Raw genomic sequence first — 24629 nt, 5'->3', positions numbered from 1 at the left:
CTACCGCTATATGAGAGGGGCTTAGCGCTATCTTACAGCATACCACCCAGATGCCCAGCGCGCTACAACCCCCAGCGGTACCCTAATGCTCCAGGCTGCATCAGAACTAACGTTTACCCACCTCTTATATCTCTGTGTCATATGCTACTTATTGTTCTACCTGGCTCAATAAACCTAAGACCTGGTTAAGCCGTACCACGTGCGGCCTAACCGCCACCGGCACCAAACAACTGCGCAACACGTTTAACACTTTATGTACTCTGGCCAAGTGTATTGTCTACTACACCAATTCCACCCAGTGTTATTCCACTGCACAATTCCACTACTGCTACTCTAATAAAAATATATTTATTCCACTATATTAGTAATAAATCTGTTTCCCATTAAAAAAATATAAAATTGTGTAGACTAAGCAAAGAATGTAATTATTGGCATTTTAAGAGTTGGGGGGGGGGGGCTCACCATGCAGTGCCCTGGGCCCTGCCCCCCATACCCAATCCTGGTGGTGCCACCTTTTTTGTGATATTTTTGGAAAAGATAACGCATGCTCAGAAATAGCAATTTCTGTGGCTCAGCGGCAGAGTCTTTACTAGCTCTTGTGCCGAGCTTTCTTTCCGAATATATCACCAAAATGACGGCGCTGCCGGCCAGTGTAGCGAGGGGGGTTCCACGCACGTTCAGCTGCAGTGGTGTAGAGAGTTTGTCTCGCGGTGCCCCCCCTGGACCCATGGCACCCGTGTGCACCGCACACCCTGCATGCCCCCCCTGGACCCATGGCACCCGTGTGCACCGCACACCCTGCACCCATGATAGATATACCACACTGGAACATGACTGTAATGTGAAAATAGTTTGAAAAATGGTCTGGTCATGAAGGTGTTAAAAATCACCCAGCCATGAAGTGGTTAAACATTTTATTTTGCAGCAAGGTCGAATGCCATTACAGCTGGTGCTGTTATTTATCCGGATCACTAGAGAGCGCTGTTGCACACAGTAAGGTAGCATAGATAGGGTCATGGATCTGATCTGGGCGACGCGCTGCATTCTGGGAGTTGTAGTCACATAGCAGAGCTGTCACAACTTAGTAATGGCTGCACCCTGACTCTGCTGCAGGAAGGACATAAGTGCAGGTAACATCTCATCTTGGCTACGCTGAGTCTCTGCTATTAGAATGTATTAGTATTTTTCTGTTGTGTTTATATATGTATTCATGCATTGCAGCCCTAGTAAGTGCATGCCTGTAATGTATATGCTCCTGGGTAATCTAATCACCCCACATTAAATGAGCTTTGCCCTTTCTGGAACTGCTGAAATGTATCATATAAGTATTCAAATATTTTAAGCACTATATATTCAGGGTGTAGTCTGTACTGCATGTAAGTGCATCCCGAAGGTAAGTATTGGGGGTTAGGGGAGGGGGTTAGCTTTAGGGTTAGGTACTAGGGGGGTAGGGTTAGGGTTAGACACTAAGGCAGGGGTCTGGGAACTTTTTTACCTTTTACCCCAAAATATATTTAGATACGCCAATGTTACCCCCTTGATTTGAAAGAAAGGAAATCATATAATAATGCCCCCATATACTGCCTCCATAGTTATGCTCCCATATAATGCCCCTGTAGTAGTGCCCCATAGTTATGCCCCTGTAGTAGTGCCCCCATATAATGCCACTGTAGTAGTGCCCACATATAATGCCCCTGTAGTAGTGCCCCCATATAATGCCCCTGTAGTGCCGCTTGTACTAAAAAAAAAACCACTTACCTTAATCCCCGCTCCTGCATCCGCTGCTGTCCTGTCCGCCCGGCTGCTCCTCGGAACTATGGGAGAGACGTCATGACTTCTCCCCCATAGTGCGCATGGAGAGAGGCGGAAGCTGGAGTTCAGAAGAGAACTCCAGCCTCCGGCTAACGCGGCGCTGCAGGGTAGGAGCCGGGCGCCCGCTGGTAATAACATCTCAGTGGGCGTCCGGCTTAGATCCTCCCTGCGGCACAGCCGGGCATGCATATGATCATTATAGAATGAATGCCAGGCTGTCCGTCCATTACCCCCAGGAATTAAATTTTTACCCCTTGTGGGGTAATTTTACCCCTGTTCCCTGACCACTGCATTAAGGGGAGAGGGTGAGGTTAGGTTTATGCACTGGGAACAGAGGGTTAGGGTGCGGAGAGGTTAGGTTTAGTCATCGGGGAGGGAGGGTTCGGGTAGGGGTTAGGATTAGTGGTACTATACTTACCCATGGGTGTCGGGTTGCCGCTGTCGGTATTCTGACCGGCAGCATCCCGACCGCTGGGAATCCGTACCCAACCCATATAATACAATACCTATATTGCGCTACATCAGCCAATTTATCTTAAAATGCAAATTAAACGCTCCCCAAGATCACCATTTTTATATATATATATAATAATATAAGCAATGAAATGGGCAGCACTCCGGTCAATAAATTCCTCCACACACGGTAGTAATGATCATTACTGCCGTGTGTGGAGGAATTTATTGACCGGAGTGCCGCCCATTTCATTGCTTATGTTGTACCTGTGTTACCGGGTTACTTGGGAAGGCACCTGGCATTAAGATATACCAGCGAGGGAGTGCTGTCCATTTCTGGAAATTATATATATATATATATATATATATATATATATATATATATATACACTGTATGCTGTTTTTGTAACTTGTACAGTATAATACCATTACTGCAATTGGTCGGACTGTGGATCTGAATCATCTGTAGTTCCCGTTACTTCACAAATTTACTGCTGACAATCTGCACATTTTATTTCCCATTATTAGCATTCCATGCAGTGAGTGGGGGCATTCATTGTTGGTATCTCCTGTCTAAACTGCACGGGAGCTATTCAGGTGTTTGTGCGACCAGCCCCAAAGCTGCACTGATAGTGGATTTCTGCTCGCACCCTCCTGAGGTGAGGGCAGAAACCCATGTAGAGCAGGGCTTAGGGACTGGTCGCAAGTGCTGGGTGCCCGTCACCTAGCCTGGGAGAAGCTGCGTAATGTGGCTAATCCTGTGTGAGAAAGGGACTGGTTGCGCAAACATTAGAATATCTCCCATGCAGTTTGGACGGGAGCTACCAACAACTGAATCGCCCCATCTGTACAAAATAAAAGATAATCAGGATCTTTAGGACTATAACAACTCAATGCAGCTAATCCGCATAGTAGCGTGACTTGTCCGAGATATTGGCATTCGTAGAAAGCGCACACACGTCTTGATAAAAAAGGTACACGGCCCTGAAACGTTTACCTACTAATCAAGACTGTTGTACATTCTTTGAGTCCCTGAGTGCTGTCCATTACCACCTCATCTACATATCTACAAAGAAAGGCACCAGGGCAGGTTGCATGCATATAAGGAGTGCCAGTCTATAGGATTGATTCATTCTCTCTCTCTCTCTCTCTCTCTCTCTCTCTCTCTCTCTCTCTCTCTCTCTCTCTCTCTCTCTCTCTCTCTCTCTCTCTCTCTCTCTCTCTCTCTCTCTCTCTCTCTCTCTCTCTCCCTCTCTCTCCCTCCCTCTCCCTCCCTCTCCCTCCCTCTCTCTCCCTCTCTCTCCCTCTCTCTCCCCCTCCCTCTCTCTCCCCCTCCCCCTCTCTCTCTCTCTCTCTCTCTCTCTCTCCCCCTCTCTCTCTCCCCCTCCCTCTCTCTCCCTCTCTCTCCCTCTCTCTCCCTCTCCCTCCCCCTCCCTCCCTCTCTCTCTCTCTCTCTCCCTCTCTCTCCCTCTCTCTCCCTCCCTCTCCCTCTCTCTCTCTCCCTCTCTCTCCCTCTCTCTCCCTCTCTCTCCCTCTCTCTCCCTCTCTCTCCCTCTCTCTCCCTCTCTCTCCCTCTCTCTCCCTCTCTCTCCCTCTCTCTCCCTCTCCCTCTCTCTCCCTCTCTCTCCCTCTCTCTCCCTCTCCCTCCCTCTCTCTCCCTCTCATGTAATTTCGGCACCATGTACTGTATATACAGTATGTATGTGAATCATCGCATTCATTTTTCTGCCTGCAGGAACTGTTTCTTTAGAATACGGAGTGAGCAGAATTTCAGAGTAGTCAAGAGATTATTCTCGGCTTCATCCCATGTTCTAACACAGTCAAACAACAACAACAACACCCAATGTGCTAAGATGAACAACACTCTAAGACACTGGAGAGAAGCTGCCACCCTAATTTTAGCTGCAGGAACCCAGCATGGTAACATCATTCCAAAAATGATCCCGCAGGTGGCCTGGAATGATAACCCGAAAAAAAACACTTTTGATTATGAGGTTCTGTTGCTGAAACGCAGCCAAAAAAGTGGTTTCATGCCAAATGCCTTCGTGTTCCCCGGAGGCCTTGTAGAACCCTCCGACTTCTCCAACGACTGGATGAAACTGTTTGAGAGGCACACCCAGGAACCCAACTTTGGACTAGGCGTGGTGAAGCAGCCTCCCAACACTAGGTCTCCTATGTTCCTCACGGACAGAACGGAATTTGGCTCGCTGGTTCCCGGAGAGGTCGCTTTCCGGATCTGTGCCATAAGGGAGACCTTTGAAGAGTCTGGCATTTTATTGGTTGTTCCAGAGAACTCCGACATTGAAGTCAACCGGAACTTCGTGGACGCCTACGAGCAAGATCTAGAGGCTCTTGCCAAGTGGAGACATGAGGTTCAGAATAATCCACTGCAGTTCATTGAGATGTGCAAGGAGCTACGATGCATCCCTAACATCTGGGCTCTGCATGAGTGGGGCAACTGGCTAACCCCTTTTTTCTCCAAGAGTTCTAAGAGCAGGCGCTACGATACGGCGTTCTTCATCTGCTGTTTGCCGAGGAAACCGACGACCACAGATGATCAGAAAGAGGTCTCCTCATTCAACGTGAGTAGTAGCTTCTAAAAACAAGTATCTTCCTATCTGTTAACATGGTTAGATACAGTCGATTGTACAATATCTGCCCTTCGCAACTGTGTCATCTGCCCACTGTTAAATGATCTTCTCCGAGCAGCTTGTGATTTTAAAGATACCAACTCCGGGCAGATGATACTACATGGAGGCTGAACGTATCCAGAGAATTGCATGTAATCCCTCCTCCTGAAGAAGAAAGCCTTCAGATGAAGATGCGTACTGCTGGGGGGGTGTATCTAACCAATGATAACCGATAAGAAAAGACTTGTATTTACAAAGTAGACCCTTTGGTTCTATTATGACTTATTAGATGGAATAAAAAGCAGAATATCCGTAAAATATGTATTTATTATGTGTGTTTTGTATGTTTTCCTCCTCCTGGAAAACTTTCACAAGGGGGTGGAGGCTTTTCCTTGAGTATGCACAAATCACAGAATGACCTGCCAAGTGCAAACAGTACACAACCTAGCACCTACACCTGGCACAGCCCGTGCGGTTCCTCTTTCCTGCCTGGGGTGTTGCTCTCTGCTCTGGTGCCTCTAGCACACTCTGGTCTGTATCTCAGCAGATTGTTGAATTAGCTGCATGTGCTAGAAGCAGAGAGCGGCACCCCAGGCAGGAAAGAGGAACTGCACGGGTCATGACAGGTGCAGGGTGCTAGAGTGAACTCCACATAAAACCCCCCCTAGCTCAGGCCCACCTCAAAACAGACTGGACAAATGCTATCATGGTGACCGGGCAAGTGGCACTGTGATTGACCAACTGATATCATCATGTAATCGGAATCCGGCCTTGGCCGCTGCCAGGGCTTCAGAAAAGCTAGGCAGCGCCAGCTTGGTGCATGGTGACTTCCCCCGAGACAAATAACAGCCTGAGCGCCTCCAGTTCTGTTTTATTTTAGAAGCCTAATATAGCTTGACAAGGTAGAAAAGCCAATGAAATAGCTTTGTGCCGGTATTGGCCTAGAGAAAGGTGCTCTTAGCCAAATGTTTAATGAAAGGATTGCGGTCTCGTAATGTTTAGCCCCGGCCCCTAGCTTCCATATAGATTTGTACAGTATGCATTTGGGAAGCCGGCGGACCTAATCCCGACAGCCACCTTCCCGACTGCTTAATCCCGGCGAGGGTTAAATGACAGGCGTCTAAATCTAGACTCCTGTCATTTTACCGACGCCGGGAGACCGGCGCCCGGCATCCCGATCAAAGGGGGGGGGATGGTTAGGTGTAGGGTTCCCGGGGGAGATTTAGGGTTAGGCACCCCCCAGGGAGGTTGGGTTTAGGCTAGGGGAAGGGGGGGTTAGCGTTAGGCAGCCCTGAGGGGGACTTAGGTTTAGGTGGCGGGGAAGGGGGTGTTAGGTTTAGGCACTTAGAGGGGGGATTAGGGTTAGGCACTTGGGGGGAAGGTTAGGGTTAGGCACCCCTAAGGGAGGGTTAGGGGGTAGAATTAGGTTAGAGAATACTTACCTTGGACGATCGGGGTTTCCTCCTCTGCCGGGATGCCGCTGTCGGGATTCCAACCGCCGGGCATGGGTCCGGCGGTAAATCATAACGATTCCAGTGGTACAGACCTCCTGCCGCATGTGGCTTGAAAAGAGTGGCTAGAGCAGGGGTGTTCAACATGCGGCACTCCAGCTGCTGTGGAACTACACATCCCAGCATGCTCTGCCACAGTTATGCTATTGGTTCATGCTTAAATAGTGGCAGGGTTTTCTGGGATTTGTGGTTCCACAGCAGCTGGAAAGACGCATGTTGAACAAGCCTAGGCTGTGGTATGTCTGGTTTCTGTACTTTATGGGCTGGAGCAAAGTTTATGGACTTGTATTATAGCCTGTAGCTCGGGCGGTCATTATCAGGTGGTACTAGATGGTCTGTCTGATGTTCTTAGCACTATCCGGTGGCTTTTGGTGAATTGCACCATGTTATTTGGGGGTATTTCTACTTCAGGGTCCATAGGGTATCCACAGGATACCTTGGGGTATAGGTGTGACGTCAGTCGCAGGGCACCAAAGAGTTAAGCTTTCAGCCTCCCAGGATGCACTAGGTCCCCCTCCTATACCCCGCCCCCGGGCCAAGGCACCTCAGTTTAGTTTGGTGCCCGGCCGGAGTCGGGTGCACCTGTTGGAGTGGGGGCTAGAAGAGCCCCTGAAGCTTTTTCTTCATGCAGCTGTGGCTGCACATCTGGATGAACAGCATGGACAGTCAGTCCTGACGTCCATGCTGTCTTCCCTACACCCCACCGGTACCAGAACGCCGGTACTGATCCGGGGATGCTGGTGGGCGTCTGGGGTCACAGCTAGCGGTGACCCCAGATGCTCCGGACCATGGCCGGATTCAAGGGGGACAGAGGTAAGCAGCGGGGTCCCGCGGTGGGTCCCCGCTGATCACATGGTCCTAAGTCCCCAGGCAGGGGGCTCCCTGGGGACTGGCTGCAGCGTGGAGCCAGGCGACCAACCTGCGCTTCCACTACCCCCTGGGACAGCGGACCTCAGCAGAGCGGTAGCGCTGCGGCGTCCCAGGGGTTAAATGCATGCCAGAGGAGCGCGCCTTCCCTGTCTCACAGCCGGCGCCTCCCCCGCTGCACACAGCCCTCTCTGCACTGTGCTGACTGGTCCTGTGTCAGCGCTCCTCCCCCAGGCCAGCTTCTCTCTGCTCCTCGGCGGCCATCTTCTCTGCAACGCATGGTGAACACTGCTGGAAGTCTGGAAGGAAGCATCGTGGTCTGGGTCCCCCCGCATACCTCTCCTCCGCTGTGGCTCAGGTCTGTGTATGCAGCGCTGTGTCCTACCAGGCCCTGTGTCTGTGTAGTTGAGTGATCAGCGCTGTTAGTGCAGGAATTGTTATTTCTCTGCATTGTATGTGACTGTGCTAGCGCTGCCTGTAACTTTTCTTCTCTAAACTGTCAGCTTTATTACTGTCCCTGTTCTTTCTGCTAAAGCTCTTGCGGTGCGGTGCTGCAGGGTGGTCTCTCGCCTATTTAATACTTAATTGGTGAGAGAGGTCACATACGTGGTGCCATCATGTCTGAAAGTGATTTTCCCCTCCGGCTACAGTGTACCACGTGCAAAGTACCGTTAGCGGAGGGGGAGGGTAGCGCGGAGGGCCTTTGCCGGCAGTGTTTGTCCATGGCGCGGCCTATTACGGTTACAGCACCGGTACAGGAGCCGCCCTGGGCTTGTTTCGCTCAGGCGTTAACAGCTTTAGTGGGCCAGTTAGCTCCGCAGCCCGCGTTTACTCCGATGGGTTTGTCCCAGCAGTCTGTGGTGTCGTCACCCATGCAGGGGTTCCCACGACAATTGGTGGTACCCCACAGTCTCCCTATTTCCCCGCTCCCGGGTTCTCAGGAGCCAGCGTGGGTTAACTCCCTGACGAGTTCTGTACAGCACTTGTCGGATGTGTTGCAAGGGGAGTCTGTGATGCGGCCTCATAAAAGGCCGGTGGCGTCTCTGTACGCTCCTTATGAGGATGACGAAGGGACGTCTGATGATGGGGAGATTCTGGATCCTTACGATCAGGAACCTCTCCATACTAAGGACGCTGATGCTAACTCCAAAGTATATATTCCTGGACTTATTCGGGCGGTCCGCACAGCCTTGGTGATTGAGGACGAAGTTCCCCCAGCGGCTAAATCTAAGTATGCCTTTTTCAAAGATGTGAAGGGCGATGCCACAGTCTTTCCTCTTTCGGGTCAGTTGGTGGACCATTTAGAGGAGGCGTGGAAACAACCTGGCAAAAGATACCAGCCGCAGAGACGCCTGGTGGTGGCTTATCCGTTCGCGGATAATTATTTTGCTAAGTGGGAATCCCCTCCACAGGTGGATTCTCACGTGACCCGTCTTGTCCGTAGTGCCACATTGCCGATGCCATCCATGTCCTCCCTTAAGGATGCTACGGACCGCAAGGTAGAAATCTGCCTGAAGTCCACTTATTCCCTTGCAGGGGGGGCAGCACGGCCGGCTATGGCCATTTGCTGGGTTGCCAGAGCGATGGAGCGCTGGGCGGATTCATTAGAGGCTTCTTTTGAATCCCGACTGTCCGGCCGAACAGGCGGAGTTGATTGGCAATCTCCGTGATTCGGCCACCTACATCAACAAGGCGGCTCTAGACATTAGTACTCTAGTGTCTAGAATTTCTTCAGCAGCGGTAGCTGCTCGTCGCACCTTGTGGCTGCGATCCTGGAAGGCGGAAAGGTCTGGAAGCGTTGCCGTTTACCGGAGAAGTTCTCTTCGGTCCGGATCTGGATAAGATTGTGGCCACGCTGGCGGCAGCCAAATCTGCTTGTCTCCCGTCGGCCGCTGCTCCTTCTGGTTCTGGACCATTGTCCTTTCGGTCATCTAGGGCCCAGGGCAGGCCCAAACCACAGTCGTTTCCTCGACAGGCTGGCCCTAAGAAATCGGTCAAGCCCCGGAAACAGGCATGGAGTACCAGACGTCCGGCCCCCAAGCCAGATGACAAGCCTGCGGCCTGACGGTCCGGGTCTCCCCTTGGGGGATCCCAGGGTGGGAGGCCGCCTGCTGCAGTTCTCCCGGTGTTGGTCGTTCACTACGACAGACACTTGGGTTCTGGAGGTGGTCTCCCACGGGTATGCCCTCTCCTTCCGGCACAGACCCCCGGCTCTCTTCTTCACCACGGGTCTACCATCAGACCGGAACAAGGCTACGGAGCTGCGGAAGGTATTGCACACTATGCTCCAGGCTGGAGTTGTAGTGCCTGTTCCATTCTCCCAGAGGGGCCAGGGTTTCTATTCAAATCTATTTTTGGTACAGAAACCCAATGGGTCATATCGTCCGATTCTTAACCTCAAAGCACTCAACAAGTCTTTGCGGGTCCCGAAGTTTCGGATGGAGACCCTACGGTCCATCATTCTGGCGCTGGAACCTGGGGACTACATGGTGTCATTGGACATACAGGATGCTTACCTGCATGTCCCTACTCTTTTGCGCCATCAAGAGTTCCTTCGGTTTGCAATCCGCAGCGACCACTTCCAGTTTCGGGCGTTACCTTTTTGCCTGGCGACAGCACCACGTGTTTTCACCAAGGTGATGGCGGTCATGGCGGCTTCTCTGCGGCTGCAAGGAGTCCGCATGTTGCCGTACTTGGACGACCTGTTATTGGTGGCAGGATCTCCAGAGCTCCTGTTACACCACTTGGACCTGACCATTGCACTGCTGCAACGGCACGGCTGGCTAATCAACTGGCAGAAGTCCACTCTAATCCCGTCTCGGAGGATTCTGCATCTTGGAGCCTTATTGGACTCGGGACAGCAAAGGATCTTCGTGACGGAGGACAAGATCTCTGCTTTACAGTCAAGGGTGCGCAGTTGTCTGCACAGCCGCCGGGTGTCCTTACACTCGGCGATGAGGTTACTGGGCTCCATGGTGTCGGTGTTCGACATGGTGGAATACGCCCTGTTTCACTCCAGACCTCTGCAGCACCTGATCCTGTCCAAGTGGAACGGGCTGCCTCAGTCTCTGAAGTTCCAGACGATTGTGCTCACCCCGGAGGTTCACCTGTCCCTTGCGTGGTGGTTAAAGACGACCCACCTCAACAAGGGACGTCCGTTCTGGGTTCCAAATTGGGTCCTGTTGACAACGGACGCCAGTCTTCGGGGCTGGGGAGCAGTTTCGGGTCCACACTTGTTCCAGGGCAGGTGGACGCCGACAGAAGCGGAGCTTCCAATAAATATCTTGGAACTCCGTGCGGTCTTCAATGCTCTCCTGCAGGCACAGCGGTTTCTCCAGGGTCACCCGGTGCAGGTCCAGTCGGACAATGCTACCACCGTGGCCTACATAAACAGGCAAGGAGGAACTCGCAGTCGGGCGGCTCTCGTAGAGGTCTCTCGGATCCTGGTTTGGGCGGAGCGCAATCTTCCGGCCATATCAGCGGTCTTCATCCCGGGAGTGCTAAATTGGGAGGCGGACTTTCTAAGTCGCCAGGACGTTCATCCAGGGGAATGGTCCCTGCACCCGGACGTTTTTCAACTACTGGTGGACAGGTGGGGTCTTCCAGAAATCGACCTCATGGCGTCCCGGCACAACAACAAGTTGCCGGTGTACGGGTCTTGCACAAGAGACGAAGGGGCGTCTCTGGTGGATGCTCTGTCCGTCCGGTGGACGTTCCGGTTCGCATACCTGTTCCCTCCGGTCTCCCTTCTTCCACGGGTAATCCGGAAATTCAAACAGGAAGGAGGGACGCTCCTGTTGATAGCTCCCGCGTGGCCCAGACGGCACTGGTTCTCAGACCTTCAGGGTCTGTCCGTGGACAGTCCTCTGCGGTTGCCGCTACGACCGGACCTTCTGTCTCAGGGTCCTTGTCTTCACCCGGACCTGACTCGGCTGTCTTTGGCGGCGTGGCTGTTGAGACGGCCATGCTGAGGTCCCGGGGGTTTTCCAGCTCTGTGGTGCGTACCATGTTACGAGCTCAGAAACCGTCTTCCGCGAGGATATACCATCGCGTGTGGCATACGTTCTTCCAGTGGTGTCGACCGAGAGGTTATGCACCGCGGGAGTTTCGTCTGTCTCGGATTCTCGCCTTCCTGCAAGCGGGACTAGATTATGGGCTTCGCCTTGCTTCTTTGAAGGTACAGGTTTCGGCCCTATCTGTCTGGTTTCACCGTAGGATTGCTACAATCCCGGATGTGCGCACCTTTATGCAAGGTGTTCTCCGTATTCAGTCGCCCTTTGTTCCACCTGTGGCGCCTTGGGATTTGGCTGTGGTCCTGAGGGCTCTCCAAGGACCGCCGTTTGAACCACTGGGCTCAGTGGATATTAAATGGCTAACAGCTAAGACTGTTTTCCTTCTGGCCGTTGCTTCGGCCAGACGTGTTTCTGAGTTAGGGGCTCTTTCTTGTAGACCCCCTTTCTTGGTTTTTCATGGGAACAGGGCAGTGCTCCGCACTCGGCCCGAGTTTCTTCCCAAAGTTGTTTCCCAGTTTCATGTTAACGAGGAAATAGTTGTTCCGGCCTTTAACTCACCGGGTCTTTCCGTGGGTGAGGCCTCTTTGGATGTTGTGCGGGCCTTAAGGACTTATGTTGACCGCACTTCTTCGTTTAGGAAGTCGGACGCTTTGTTGTCCTCTATGGCTTCTGTAAAAAGGGTTGGCCTGCTTCAAAGCAAACTTTGGCAGCCTGGATCCATATGGCTATTTCTGAAGCTTATCTTCATGAAGGCCTACCGGTCCCTCCTTCTCTGAAGGCTCATTCCACTAGGTCTGTGGGTCCTTCGTGGGCAGCTCGACGTGGTGCCTCGGCAGTTCAGATCTGCAAGGCTGCTACGTGGTCTTCTGTCCATACCTTCGTGAGGTATTACAGGTTTGACACCTTCGCCTCTCAGGATGCTTCCTTCGGGCGGCGGATTCTCCTTTCTGCACAGGAGCGTCCCCACCCTTAAAGGATACTGCTTTGGGACATCCCCAAGGTATCCTGTGGATACCCTATGGACCCTGAAGTAGAAACTATGAGATATGGTAAGAACTTACCCTTGTTATCTCTATTTCTACGAAGTCCATAGGGTTCCACAGGACTCCCGCCCTGTCGCACCTGTGCTGCAGATGGGCTTTGCTCTGGTCACGGGTTTTCCGTCTCCCTCTGGTGAGAATGTGATTCTTGTATGTGTCCAGATCTTTGTTCTCTCTCTTCCTTCTCCTCCTCCGGCCTATGGCTTGGTAACTAACTGAGGTGCCTTGGCCCGGGGGCGGGGTATAGGAGGGGGACCTAGTGCATCCTGGGAGGCTGAAAGCTTAACTCTTTGGTGCCCTGCGACTGACGTCACACCTATACCCCAAGGTATCCTGTGGAACCCTATGGACTTCGTAGAAATAGAGATAACAAGGGTAAGTTCTTACCATATCTCATAGTTTCTCCTTTAAAACTGTAGTTTGTGTTGATGATATGATAAACTAATCTGATGGAAAACGTTGGAGTTTGACCTATTGTACATAATGAAGACATGCTATCTCCTCGCTGATGCTGCAAGAATTCCAGTGCTGTATATGATCAGCTTTAGGTCTCTCACCCCAGAGAACAGGGGCCCATGGTCAGTGGGCATGAGAGCACGTGTGTACGCGCTAAGCTGCCCAGGTGGGAATGCCGGTCCCACTTCCCTCTGTAGACCAGAAGCGAGTGGTGGGGGGTCATTACTTTTTCACTACAGGGGGTATATTTACTAAAGTGCGGGTTTATAGAAGTGTAGGTGTTGCCCATAGCGACCAATTATCTTCTAGAAGGAGCTAGATGAATAAGTAGAATCTGATTGGTTGCCATGGGCAACATCTCCACTTCTCTAAACTGATTCCTATCTAGAGGTAGATTTACTAAAGCTTCTAAAAATGAAAAGTGATGGTGTTGCCCATAGCAAGTAGCCAGATTGTAGCTACCCTTTTTCTATTGCAAGCCTGGCCAACCTGTGGCTCCCCAGCTGTTGTGAAACTACAAGTCCCAGCATGCTTTACTAGCTGGTGGGTGGGAGGGTATGCTGGGACTTGTAGTTTCACAACAGCTGGCGAGCCACAGGTTGTCCAGGCCTGCTCTATTGCATTTTAGAAAATGATAGACAGAAGCTAATTGGTTGCTATCACCACTTGTCTGTTTTAGAAGCTTTATTAAATCTACCTCCTAGACCAGTGGTGTCAAACTCCGGCATCCTTCAGTTGCAGTGGAACTACACGTCCCAGCATGCACTGCCAGAGTTTTGCTATTAGGGCATGCTAAAACTGTGGCAGGGCATGCTGGGATATGTAGTCCCACAGCAACTGTAGGGCCCGAGTTTGACTCCACTGTCCTAGAGTATTTAATGTAAAGGCAAACAGCCAGACCGTGACGCATATACGCCTTTGAAATCCGTATTATTGTGGGGGGATGGGCAGGTGTAAATAGCGGGTGATAATTATGACGAAGGTCACTGGCGTCAACAATCTGCTTGAATGCTCCGCTGACACTGGGCCTGATTCAGAGCCGCTCGTAAGCGGCCGCTCGTTCGCTCCGAGCGATGTTCGCACATCTGCGCATGCGTATGGGTTTTAGTACGCATGCGCGAACCAGTCAGTGCGGTCGAAAATCGTGTGCTCGCAAAATAGCGAATGCCTGCTAATTTGAGTGACAGAGTGAGGCGTTTGTGGGTGGTAACAGGGGAAGGTGCTTGAAAACGGGGAGTGGAGATCCAAACGCAGGCGTGCCAAACGGTCAAAACGGGCCAGGGTGTGCATAATTAACAAAGCAGCGTCATCGGCCACGTCACTTGGTTGTCTCTTAGCCTGAACTGTTCGCATGATTGCGGTAGGAAAATCCAACCACAAGCACTGCGAGCAGTTCATACGCTTTACGATGTACTCGATTAATCAAATAAATAGCGGAGATGACGTAGGATGCGAGCGGCCAGGGGGCTTTTTTTCCTAAATAGTGAGCGCACGTTTCGTTCGCTCGTTCAGACAAAGAGACGTCAACAGACCGCAAAGAGCGAGCACTTCATTTAAATATCCACCCCCTTTTTCTGAACGAGCGTCCGCAAATAGTGTCCGGCTCTGAATGAGACCCACTGATTGGGGCTTTCTTTTCAGCATAGATTACGCTTTTGTGAACTTGTTTTGAGCAATTTTTTTTGTTTGTTTGTTTTCCATACGCGAGACGGGGCTTTATATGCTGTATTATAGAGGATTCTAGTTGTATAATTGATGCCTAATAGTGAGTGCTTTTGTTGCACATAAAATAAATAGTTTACAGCCTGGGCACAAGTAGGTTGTACAATAAGTGTAACGTCTCCCTGACGTAAACCAGACGGATAAGTTACTGTTGCTGACCTAGTCCATCTGATTGGAAGGGTTTCGCAGACTATCGAACCAGGTGTCCCACTCAACCCTAGTGTTCACTCTAGCTCCGGCGGCAGGCGGGGTGCCGGAGCTAGAGAGGACAACCTTGCATCCGAAAAGGGCGTGGTCATGAAAAGGGGGCGTGTCTTAAGACGCGTCCCCTTTTCGTCATACTTGGGGGCGTGCCCGGCACTTACGGACACGCCGGGCAGCCCCCAAGCGCTGCAGACAGGGAGAATAGATCCCAGGCGCATGCGCCCGCCGTCTATTCTCCGGCGGTGACCGGGTCACCGCACATTTCTCCACCCGCGGGACACTGCGTCCCGCGGGTGAAGACGGCACCCGCAGGCTGTGAGGGCAGGGCGCTTTTTGCCCTCCAGAAGGAGGCCAGGGTGCTTTTTGCCCTCCAGAAGGAGGGCAGGGCGCCGCGCCCCGCTAAAACAGCCTAGCGGGAACGCTAAACCCTTAAAGAAGTTATTCTTGTTATACCTTTAAACATGTTTATTGGAGAAGTCTGAGGCTGGAATGGGGAGATCAGTTGTCATCGTGGTGATTTGTGCCGGATGTAGAATAACGTGGGATTTTGAGTGTGACACAAATAAAACTTTATCCTCTGCATTTATTCCTGCACGGCCTATTTATCGCCATCATGTCATGCAGCTTGTCGTTTTTCTGTTTCAGTGGTGGACACCTGAGGAAGCCATCGATGAATATAAGAGTAATAAAACCTGGATTCCGCCTCCTCAATTCTATGACTTAAGCAGATTGTGCAGGTTCCCAAAGATTCAGGAGTTACACAGCTTCAGTCTGCACCGCGCCCTGGAGGGCTGTGAGAGGTGGATGCCTGTATTAGTTAGCGCTGAGGATGGCATAGTACATACATTGCCAGGTATGACCTGCATGAAATAAGATGACCGCTAGAAAGAAATAATATATGTGTGTTACATACATAAAAAAAAAAACACATCCAACCAGAGGGCCTGATTCAGAGCCGAACGCTTTGACCAGAGCGCTCGCTCTGAATCAGGGCCCTCCTACCTCATTTTGGAGCGGCCTCATGGACGCTCGCATAGCTGTGGGTTACCACCCAAAGCTATAGCGAGCGTCCATGATGATGGTTGCGATGGTCAAGAAGATCGCGACCATCGGGCTTGCGACGAGACCCTGCGGTAGGGTCTCGCTGCCGCAAGCCCTGGAGTGATTTTGGCTCTATCGGAGCCAAAATCACTCCCACTGACATCACTAGTGATGTCAGTGGGGCCGGACTCAGACGGTAGGCGTTCCCATGGGAACGCTTCCTTCTGGCAGCCACGCCCCCGGCACGCCCACCAAAGGGGGCGTGCTGTCACTCACCATCGACAGCACGCCCCCTTTTGTGCGAGACCCCGAGGGACGTATTCCTCGTCGCTCGCCGGGTCTCGCGCATGCGCACGACGGAGCTCCCTCCGTCGTGCGCATGCGCATTCGGCCAACATCGACCCGCTTGCGAGCGTCCTTCGCGAGCGGGTCTGAATCTGGCCCTGAGTACAACCATATCTTACACAAGACACTGCAAATAATTAAAATACGATAAAAAAAAAAAAAGAATTGGGAGTTAAGGACTCTTCTTTAATCCCATAAAAGCTGTATATATATATATATATATATATATATATATATAATATATATATCCCAATTTTCTTGTCTTTTTACCAATATAAGACATAGGGCCGGATTCAATCAGACTCGAAAGGCCGCGGTTTGGCGTACATTTTTTGCACGTGCCAATTTTCCGCACCAAGATGCGTATCATGCAATCCTATTCCTGAAGTTTCTACTTCAGGGTCCATAGGGTATCCACAGGATACCTTGGGGTATAGGTGTGACGTCAGTCGCAGGGCACCAAAGAGTTAAGCTTTCAGCCTCCCAGGATGCACTAGGTCCCCCTCCTATACCCCGCCCCCGGGCCAAGGCACCTCAGTTTAGTTTGGTGCCCGGCCGGAGTCGGGTGCACCTGTTGGAGTGGGGGCTAGAAGAGCCCCTGAAGCTTATTCTTCATGCAGCTGTGGCTGCACAACTGGATGAACAGCATGGACAGTCAGTCCTGACGTCCATGCTGTCTTCCCTACACCCCGCCGGTACCAGAACGCCGGTACTGATCCGGGGATGCTGGTGGGCGTCTGGGGTCACAGCTAGCGGTGACCCCAGATGCTCCGGACCATGGCCGGATTCAAGGGGGACAGAGGTAAGCAGCGGGGTCCCGCGGTGGGTCCCCGCTGATCACATGGTCCTAAGTCCCCAGGCAGGGGGCTCCCTGGGGACTGGCTGCAGCGTGGAGCCAGGTACTGAACCTGCGCTTTCCACTACCCCCTGGGACAGCGGACCGCAGCAGAGCGGTAGCGCTGCGGCGTCCCAGGGGTTAAATGCATGCCAGGGGAGCGCGCCTTCCCTGTCTCACAGCCGGCGCCTCCCCCGCTGCACACAGCCCTCTCTGCACTGTGCTGACTGGTCCTGTGTCAGCGCTCCTCCCCCAGGCCAGCCTCCTCTCTGCTCCTCGGCGGCCATCTTCTCCAGAACGCATGGTGAACGCTGCTGGAAGCGCTGGACGGAAGCATCGTGGTCTGGGTCACCCCGCATACCTCTCCTCCGCTGTGGTCAGGTCTGTGTATGCAGCGCTGTGTCCTACCAGGCCCTGTGTCTGTGTAGTTGAGTGATCAGCGCTGTTAGTGCAGGAATTGTTATTTCTCTGCATTGTATGTGACTGTGCTAGCGCTGCTGCCTGTAATCTTTTCTTCTCTAAACTGTCAGCTTTATTACTGTCCCTGTTCTTCCTGCTAAAGCCCTTGCGGTGCGGTGCTGCAGGGTGGTCTCTCGCCTATTTAATACTTAATTGGTGAGAGAGGTCACATACGTGGTGCCATCATGTCTGAAAGTGATTTTCCCCTCCGGCTACAGTGTACCACGTGCAAAGTACCGTTAGCGGAGGGGGAGGGTAGCGCGGAGGGCCTTTGCCGGCAGTGTTTGTCCATGGCGCGGCCTATTACGGTTACAGCACCGGTACAGGAGCCGCCCTGGGCTTGTTTCGCTCAGGCGTTAACAGCTTTAGTGGGCCAGTTAGCTCCGCAGCCCGCGTTTACTCCGATGGGTTTGTCACAGCAGTCTGTGGTGTCGTCACCCATGCAGGGGTTCCCACGACAATTGGTGGTACCCCACAGTCTCCCTATTTCCCCGCTCCCGGGTTCTCAGGAGCCAGCGTGGGTTAACTCCCTGACGAGTTCTGTACAGCACTTGTCGGATGTGTTGCAAGGGGAGTCTGTGATGCGGTCTCATAAAAGGCCGGTGGCGTCTCTGGTCTCTGTCCGTCCTTATGAGGATGACGAAGGGACGTCTGATGATGGGGAGATTCTAGATCCTTACGATCAGGAACCTCTCCATACTAAGGACGCTGAGGCTAAGTCCAAAGTATATATTCCTGGACTTATTCGGGCGGTCCGCACAGCCTTGGTGATTGAGGACGAAGTTCCCCCAGCGGCTAAATCTAAGTATGCCTTTTTCAAAGATGTGAAGGGCGATGCCACAGTCTTTCCTCTTTCGGGTCAGTTGGTGGACCATTTAGAGGAGGCGTGGAAACAACCTGGCAAAAGATACCAGCCGCAGAGACGCCTGGCGGTGGCTTATCCGTTCGCGGATAATTATTTTGCGAAGTGGGAATCCCCTCCACAGGTGGATTCTCACGTGACCCGTCTTGTCCGTAGTGCCACATTGCCGATGCCATCCATGTCCTCCCTTAAGGATGCTACGGACCGCAAGGTAGAAATCTGCCTGAAGTCCGCTTATTCCCTTGCAGGGGGGGCAGCACGGCCGGCTATGGCCATTTGCTGGGTTGCCAGAGCGATGGAGCGCTGGGCGGATTCATTAGAGGCTTCTTTTGAATCCGACTGTCCGGCCGATCAGGCGGAGTTGATTGGCAATCTCCGTGATTCGGCCACCTACATCAACGAGGCGGCTCTAGACATTAGTACTCTGGTGTCTAGAATTTCTTCAGCAGCGGTAGCTGCTCGTCGCACCTTGTGGCTGCGATCCTGGAAGGCGGACGCAGATTCCAAGAAAGGTCTGGAAGCGTTGCCATTTACCGGAGAAGTTCTCTTCGGTCCAGATCTGGATAAGATTGTGGCCACGCTGGCGGCAGCCAAATCTGCCTGTCTCCCGTCGGCCGCTGCTCCTTCTGGTTCGGGACCATCGTCCTTTCGGTCATCTAGGGCCCAGGGCAGGCCCAAACCACAGTCGTTTCCTCGACAGGCTGGCCCTAAGAAATCGGTCAAGCCCCAGAAGCAGGCATGGAGTACCAGACGTCCGGCCCCCAAGCCAGATGACAAGCCTGCGGCCTGACGGTCCGGGCCTCCCTTTGGGGGATCCCAGGGTGGGAGGCCGCCTGCTACAGTTCGCCCAGTGTTGGTCGACCACTACGACAGACACTTGGGTTCTGGAGGTGGTTTCCCACGGATACGCCCTCTCCTTCCGGCACAGACCCCCGGCTCGCTTCTTCACCACGGGTCTCCCATCAGACCGGAACAAGGCTACGGAGCTGCGGAAGGTATTGCACACTATGCTCCAGGCTGGAGTTATAGTGGCGGTTCCATTCTCCCAGAGGGGCCAGGGTTTCTATTCAAATCTATTTTTGGTACAGAAACCCAATGGGTCATATCGTCCGATTCTCAACCTCAAAGCACTCAACAAGTCTTTGCGGGTCCCGAAGTTTCGGATGGAGACCCTACGGTCCATCATTCTGGCGCTGGAACCTGGGGACTACTTGGTGTCATTGGACATACAGGACGCTTACCTGCATGTCCCTATTCTTTGGCGCCATCAACAGTTCCTCAGGTTTGCAATCAGCAGCGACCACTTCCAGTTTCGGGCGTTACCTTTTGGCCTGGCAACAGCACCACGTGTTTTCACCAAGGTGATGGCGGTCATGGCGGCTTCTCTGCGGCTGCAGGGAGTCCGCATGTTGCCGTATTTGGACGACCTGTTATTGGTGGCAGGATCTCCAGAGCTCCTGTTATGCCACTTGGACCTGACCATTGCACTGCTGCAACGGCACGGCTGGCTAATCAACTGGCAGAAGTCCACTCTAATCCCGTCTCGGAGGATTCTGCATCTTGGAGCCTTATTGGACTCGGGACAGCAAAGGATCTTCGTGACGGAGGACAAGATCTCTGCTTTACAGTCATGGGTGCGCAGTTGTCTGCACAGCCGCCGGGTGTCCTTACACTCGGCGATGAGGTTACTGGGCTCCATGGTGTCGGTGTTCGACATGGTGGAATACGCCCAGTTTCACTCCAGACCTCTGCAGCACCTGATCCTGTCCAAGTGGAACGGGCTGACTCAGTCTCTGAAGTCCCAGACGATTGTGCTCACCCAGGAGGTTCGCCTGTCCCTTACGTGGTGGTTACAGACGACCCACCTCAACAAGGGACGTCCGTTCTGGGTTCCAAATTGGGTCCTGTTGACAACGGACGCCAGTCTTCGGGGCTGGGGAGCAGTTTCGGGTCCACACTTGTTCCAGGGCAGGTGGACGCCGACAGAAGCGTAGCTTCCAATAAATATCTTGGAACTCCGTGCGGTCTTCAATGCTCTCCAGCAGGCACAGCGGTTTCTCCAGGGTCGCCCGGTGCAGGTCCAGTCGGACAATGCTACCACCGTGGCCTACATAAACAGGCAAGGAGGAACTCGCAGTCGGGCGGCTCTCGTAGAGGTCTCTCGGATCCTGGTTTGGGCGGAGCGCAATCTTCCGGCCATATCAGCGGTCTTCATCCCGGGAGTGCTCAATTGGGAGGCGGACTTTCTAAGTCGCCAGGACGTTCATCCGGGGGAATGGTCCCTGCACCCGGACGTTTTTCAACTACTGGTGGACAGGTGGGGTCTTCCAGAAATCGACCTCATGGCGTCCCGGCACAACAACAAGTTGCCGGTGTACGGGTCTCGCACAAGAGACGAAGGGGCGTCTCTGGTGGATGCTCTGTCCGTCCGGTGGACGTTCCGGTTCGCATACCTGTTCCCTCCGGTCTCCCTTCTTCCACGGGTAATCCGGAAATTCAAACAGGAAGGAGGGACGCTCCTGTTGATAGCTCCCGCGTGGCCCAGACGGCACTGGTTCTCAGACCTTCAGGGTCTGTCCGTGGACATTCCTCTGCGGTTGCCGCTACGACCGGACCTTCTGTCTCAGGGTCCTTGCCTTCACCCGGACCTGACTCGGCTGTCTTTGACGGCGTGGCTGTTGAGACGGCCATGCTGAGGTCCCGGGGGTTTTCCAGCTCTGTGGTGCGTACCATGTTACGAGCTCGGAAACCGTCTTCCGCGAGGATATACCATCGCGTGTGGCATACGTTCTTCCAGTGGTGTCGACCGAGAGGTTATGCACCGCGGGAGTTTCATCTGTCTCGGATTCTCGCCTTCCTGCAAGCGGGACTAGATCATGGGCTTCGCCTTGCTTCTTTGAAGGTACAGGTTTCGGCCCTATCTGTCTGGTTTCACCGTAGGATTGCTACAATCCCGGATGTGCGCACCTTTATGCAGGGTGTTCTCCGCATTCAGCCGCCCTTTGTTCCACCTGTGGCGCCTTGGGATTTGGCTGTGGTCCTGAGGGCTCTCCAAGGACCGCCGTTTGAACCACTGGGCTCAGTGGATCTTAAATGGCTAACAGCTAAGACTGTTTTCCTTCTGGCCATTGCTTCGGCCAGACGTGTTTCTGAGTTAGGGGCTCTTTCTTGTAGACCCCCTTTCTTGGTTTTTTATGGGAACAGGGCAGTGCTCCGCACTCGGCCCGAGTTTCTTCCCAAAGTTGTTTCCCAGTTTCATATTAACGAGGAAATAGTTGTTCCGGCCTTTAACTCACCGGGTCTTTCCGTGGGTGAGGCCTCTTTGGATGTTGTGCGGGCCTTAAGGACTTATGTTGACCGCACTTCTTCGTTTAGGAAGTCGGACGCTTTGTTTGTCCTCTTTGGCTTCCGTAAAAAGGGTTGGCCTGCTTCAAAGCAAACTTTGGCAGCCTGGATCCGTATGGCTATTTCTGAAGCTTATCTTCATGAAGGCCTACCGGTCCCTCCTTCTCTGAAGGCTCATTCCACTAGGTCTGTGGGTCCTTCGTGGGCAGCTCGACGTGGTGCCTCGGCAGTTCAGATCTGCAAGGCTGCTACGTGGTCTTCTGTCCATACCTTCGTGAGGTATTACAGGTTTGACACCTTCGCCTCTCAGGATGCTTCCTTCGGGCGGCGGATTCTCCTTTCTGCACAGGAGCGTCCCCACCCTTAAAGGATACTGCTTTGGGACATCCCCAAGGTATCCTGTGGATACCCTATGGACCCTGAAGTAGAAAATATGAGATATGGTAAGAACTTACCCTTGTTATCTCTATTTCTACGAAGTCCATAGGGTTCCACAGGACTCCCGCCCTGTCGCACCTGTGCTGCAGATGGGCTTTGCTCTGGTCACCGGTTTCCGTCTCCCTCTGGTGAGAATGTGATTCTTGTATGTGTCCAGATCTTTGTTCTCTCTCTTCCTTCTCCTCCTCCGGCCTATGGCTTGGTAACTAACTGAGGTGCCTTGGCCCGGGGGCGGGGTATAGGAGGGGGACCTAGTGCATCCTGGGAGGCTGAAAGCTTAACTCTTTGGTGCCCTGCGACTGACGTCACACCTATACCCCAAGGTATCCTGTGGAACCCTATGGACTTCGTAGAAATAGAGATAACAAGGGTAAGTTCTTACCATATCTCATATTTTTTGCACGTGTGAAAACTCTATAAACAAAAACTGGCAAACTGTTTTCACCATGTCAGAGCAGGTGAAAACTTGTGCAAAATCCCTATATTTGGCTAATAATGTGGGGACTTGGGGCCTGATTCACTAGGGATGGCTATTGCGATCGCAGCTGCGAATATATGCTAATGACCTGCAATCGAACAGCCAACATAGAGACTCCCACTGCCTCCCATCCGTAGTACCTTGCAGTGCTGCGTTCACATCGGTAACATCGGCCCCTCGCGCACATTTACAGCAAGTCTAACCTCGTCACAAGCAGTGAGTACTCAAGCTGAGTATGCCGTCGCAGTGGCTAATTTTATGTACGCCCATCCAACGGCGTTCAAACGGACAGGCACGCCTGCGTTTCTTTGACCGCTCCCATCACCACCCCCAAACGCTGACCTCTGCGATGGCTTTCTTCCTGCGTGAGTGATCGCAGTGCTAACTGACGCACGCGCACTACAGTGCAAACCAATGAGCAGTACGCACCCACGCCCGGTCTGGATACACTGTTGCCGTGTGATCCGTGATGAATCGGACCCTTGGTTCAGAAACCACCCCCCTAATGACAAATTAGGCCAAAATAATTATCTGAATTAGCGTCATTTGGACAGTAATGACGTCAATTTTGGGGTGAAAAAATTAAAAGCGTTGTAATATGGGCTTAAAGTAGCGTGGTAGGTAATTTGGGGGCTGTACGGATGGGACATGTGTTTTAAACATTGCAGGTGGCTGCAGCAGGTGTATTTTTATTTTTTAACCTTTTTGCACGTTTTGGACACACAAATATACTTGCACCCATTGTAATGTACCCCCCAAATTAACTGCTGTAATTATTTTGTCCTATGTTATACAAATATGCATATAACAGCCATTTGACACAATTTAAGAACCTCAAATACTTAGGTCCACGAATGCACTTCTATATTGATTTCCTATGTCAGTTAGGGGTCTATTTACTAAGCAGTGTTAGGTGAAAAAGTGAACAGTGATAAGGTACCAGCCAATCAGCTCCTAACTGTCATTTTTCAAACACAGCCTGTGACATGACAGTTAGGAGCTGATTGGCTGGTACCTTATCACCGTTCACTTTATCTCCTAACACAGCTTAGTAAATAGATCCTTTAGGCTTTTTATGGGGTACAGACTGATTTCCCCAAAATGTGCTGTACTTTTCGCAGGTTAAACCATGGATCGTTTTCACGTCCTTCGTAATAGGATAGGGCGAAAAACGGGAGTGCGCATAGACAAAAGACGTGAAATTACTGCATCAAAACACCGGAAGCGTGCAAAACTTCACCCACGTTAAGTTTCCACTTTTTCGCGTTATTGAATTCCCCCCCCCATAATGGGCCTGATTCTATGTTGCTCGCACTGCCGATGTTGGAGGTGGTGTAGCGATTTTTTTTTTTATTTCCTTCTGCGCTTTGCGTCTGTTGCACGGAGATGCAGTTAAGGAGCACGACTAAGGACGCACCCATCGGTATTGTTGCGTCTATGGATGCTGATAGTGGGTGTCTCAGTCCTTGCACATTCGGATGCAACCGTGGAAGGCTTTGCAGCATGCATTTGCATAAAGTCTCAGACAGGCGACCGCCAATAGACGCAGCTGCGCCCGACTCAGTATCAGGCCCGATGTCTGCTAGCTGGAACTCCCTGCGGTTTAATAAATAACATTGAGAGAACCTGTCACATTTACTATATAATTAAACCAGATTCCTCTTATTTATTTGGTAGGAGATGACCTGTATCCCGAAGACGCTGATGTCACTGGACAAATGCCAAAAATGTACTCCACAAACAGAACCATTGAAGATCTCCACCGGGAAGGAGGGCGCCTCCATCGGGTATTACAGTTGGATGGCGTGACGAATTTACTGATAAACACAGAGCCGAAATATAAGCACGTCAACCCGCTCGTAACAGATCTAAGTCATGGTACAGAGCCCAAGAGCAAGATGTAAATAGAAGGAAAAATCTGATACAGGCATTGGGATTAAGGCGTCTATGTACTAAGCAGTGACAGAGTGAAAAGTGATAAGGTGCCAGCCAATCAGCTTCCAACTGTCCTCTCACAGGCTGTGTTTGAAAAATGACAGTTGGGAGCTGATTGGCTGGCACTTATCACAGACTTATCACTTTTCACTGCTTAGTACATAGACCCCTCATTATGTAAAA

At 52.1% G+C, this 24629-nt stretch overlaps 1 protein-coding gene across 1 annotated transcript; it reads left to right on the top strand.

The window, feature by feature from the left end:
- The first annotated feature begins 1020 nt into the window (after positions 1-1020).
- Positions 1021-24529, top strand: NUDT19 (nudix hydrolase 19). Its single transcript, XM_088451127.1, has 4 exons — positions 1021-1130; positions 4001-4847; positions 15354-15561; positions 24189-24529. The coding sequence occupies exons 2-4, from the start codon at positions 4119-4121 to the stop codon at positions 24413-24415; spliced, it is 1164 nt and encodes a 387-aa protein (XP_088307253.1). The 5' UTR covers positions 1021-1130; positions 4001-4118; the 3' UTR covers positions 24416-24529.
- The last annotated feature ends 100 nt before the right edge of the window (positions 24530-24629 follow it).

The sequence above is a fragment of the Taudactylus pleione genome, unplaced genomic scaffold (assembly GCF_031769625.1).
Source record: "Taudactylus pleione unplaced genomic scaffold, aTauple2 ptg000537l, whole genome shotgun sequence".
NCBI lineage: Eukaryota > Metazoa > Chordata > Amphibia > Anura > Myobatrachidae > Taudactylus > Taudactylus pleione.
Note: the sequence above shows the minus strand (reverse complement) of the source record. Positions and strands in the feature narration are given on the sequence as shown.

Excerpts from the sequence above, each read along its gene's own strand:
- NUDT19 (XM_088451127.1), top strand. The coding sequence starts at position 4,119 with ATGAACAACACTCTAAGACACTGGAGAGAAGCTGCCACCCTAATTTTA. Across the intron at positions 4,848-15,353 it reads AAGAGGTCTCCTCATTCAAC|TGGTGGACACCTGAGGAAGC; the intron begins GTGAGTAGTAGC and ends TTTCTGTTTCAG. Across the intron at positions 15,562-24,188 it reads CATAGTACATACATTGCCAG|GAGATGACCTGTATCCCGAA; the intron begins GTATGACCTGCA and ends TTTATTTGGTAG.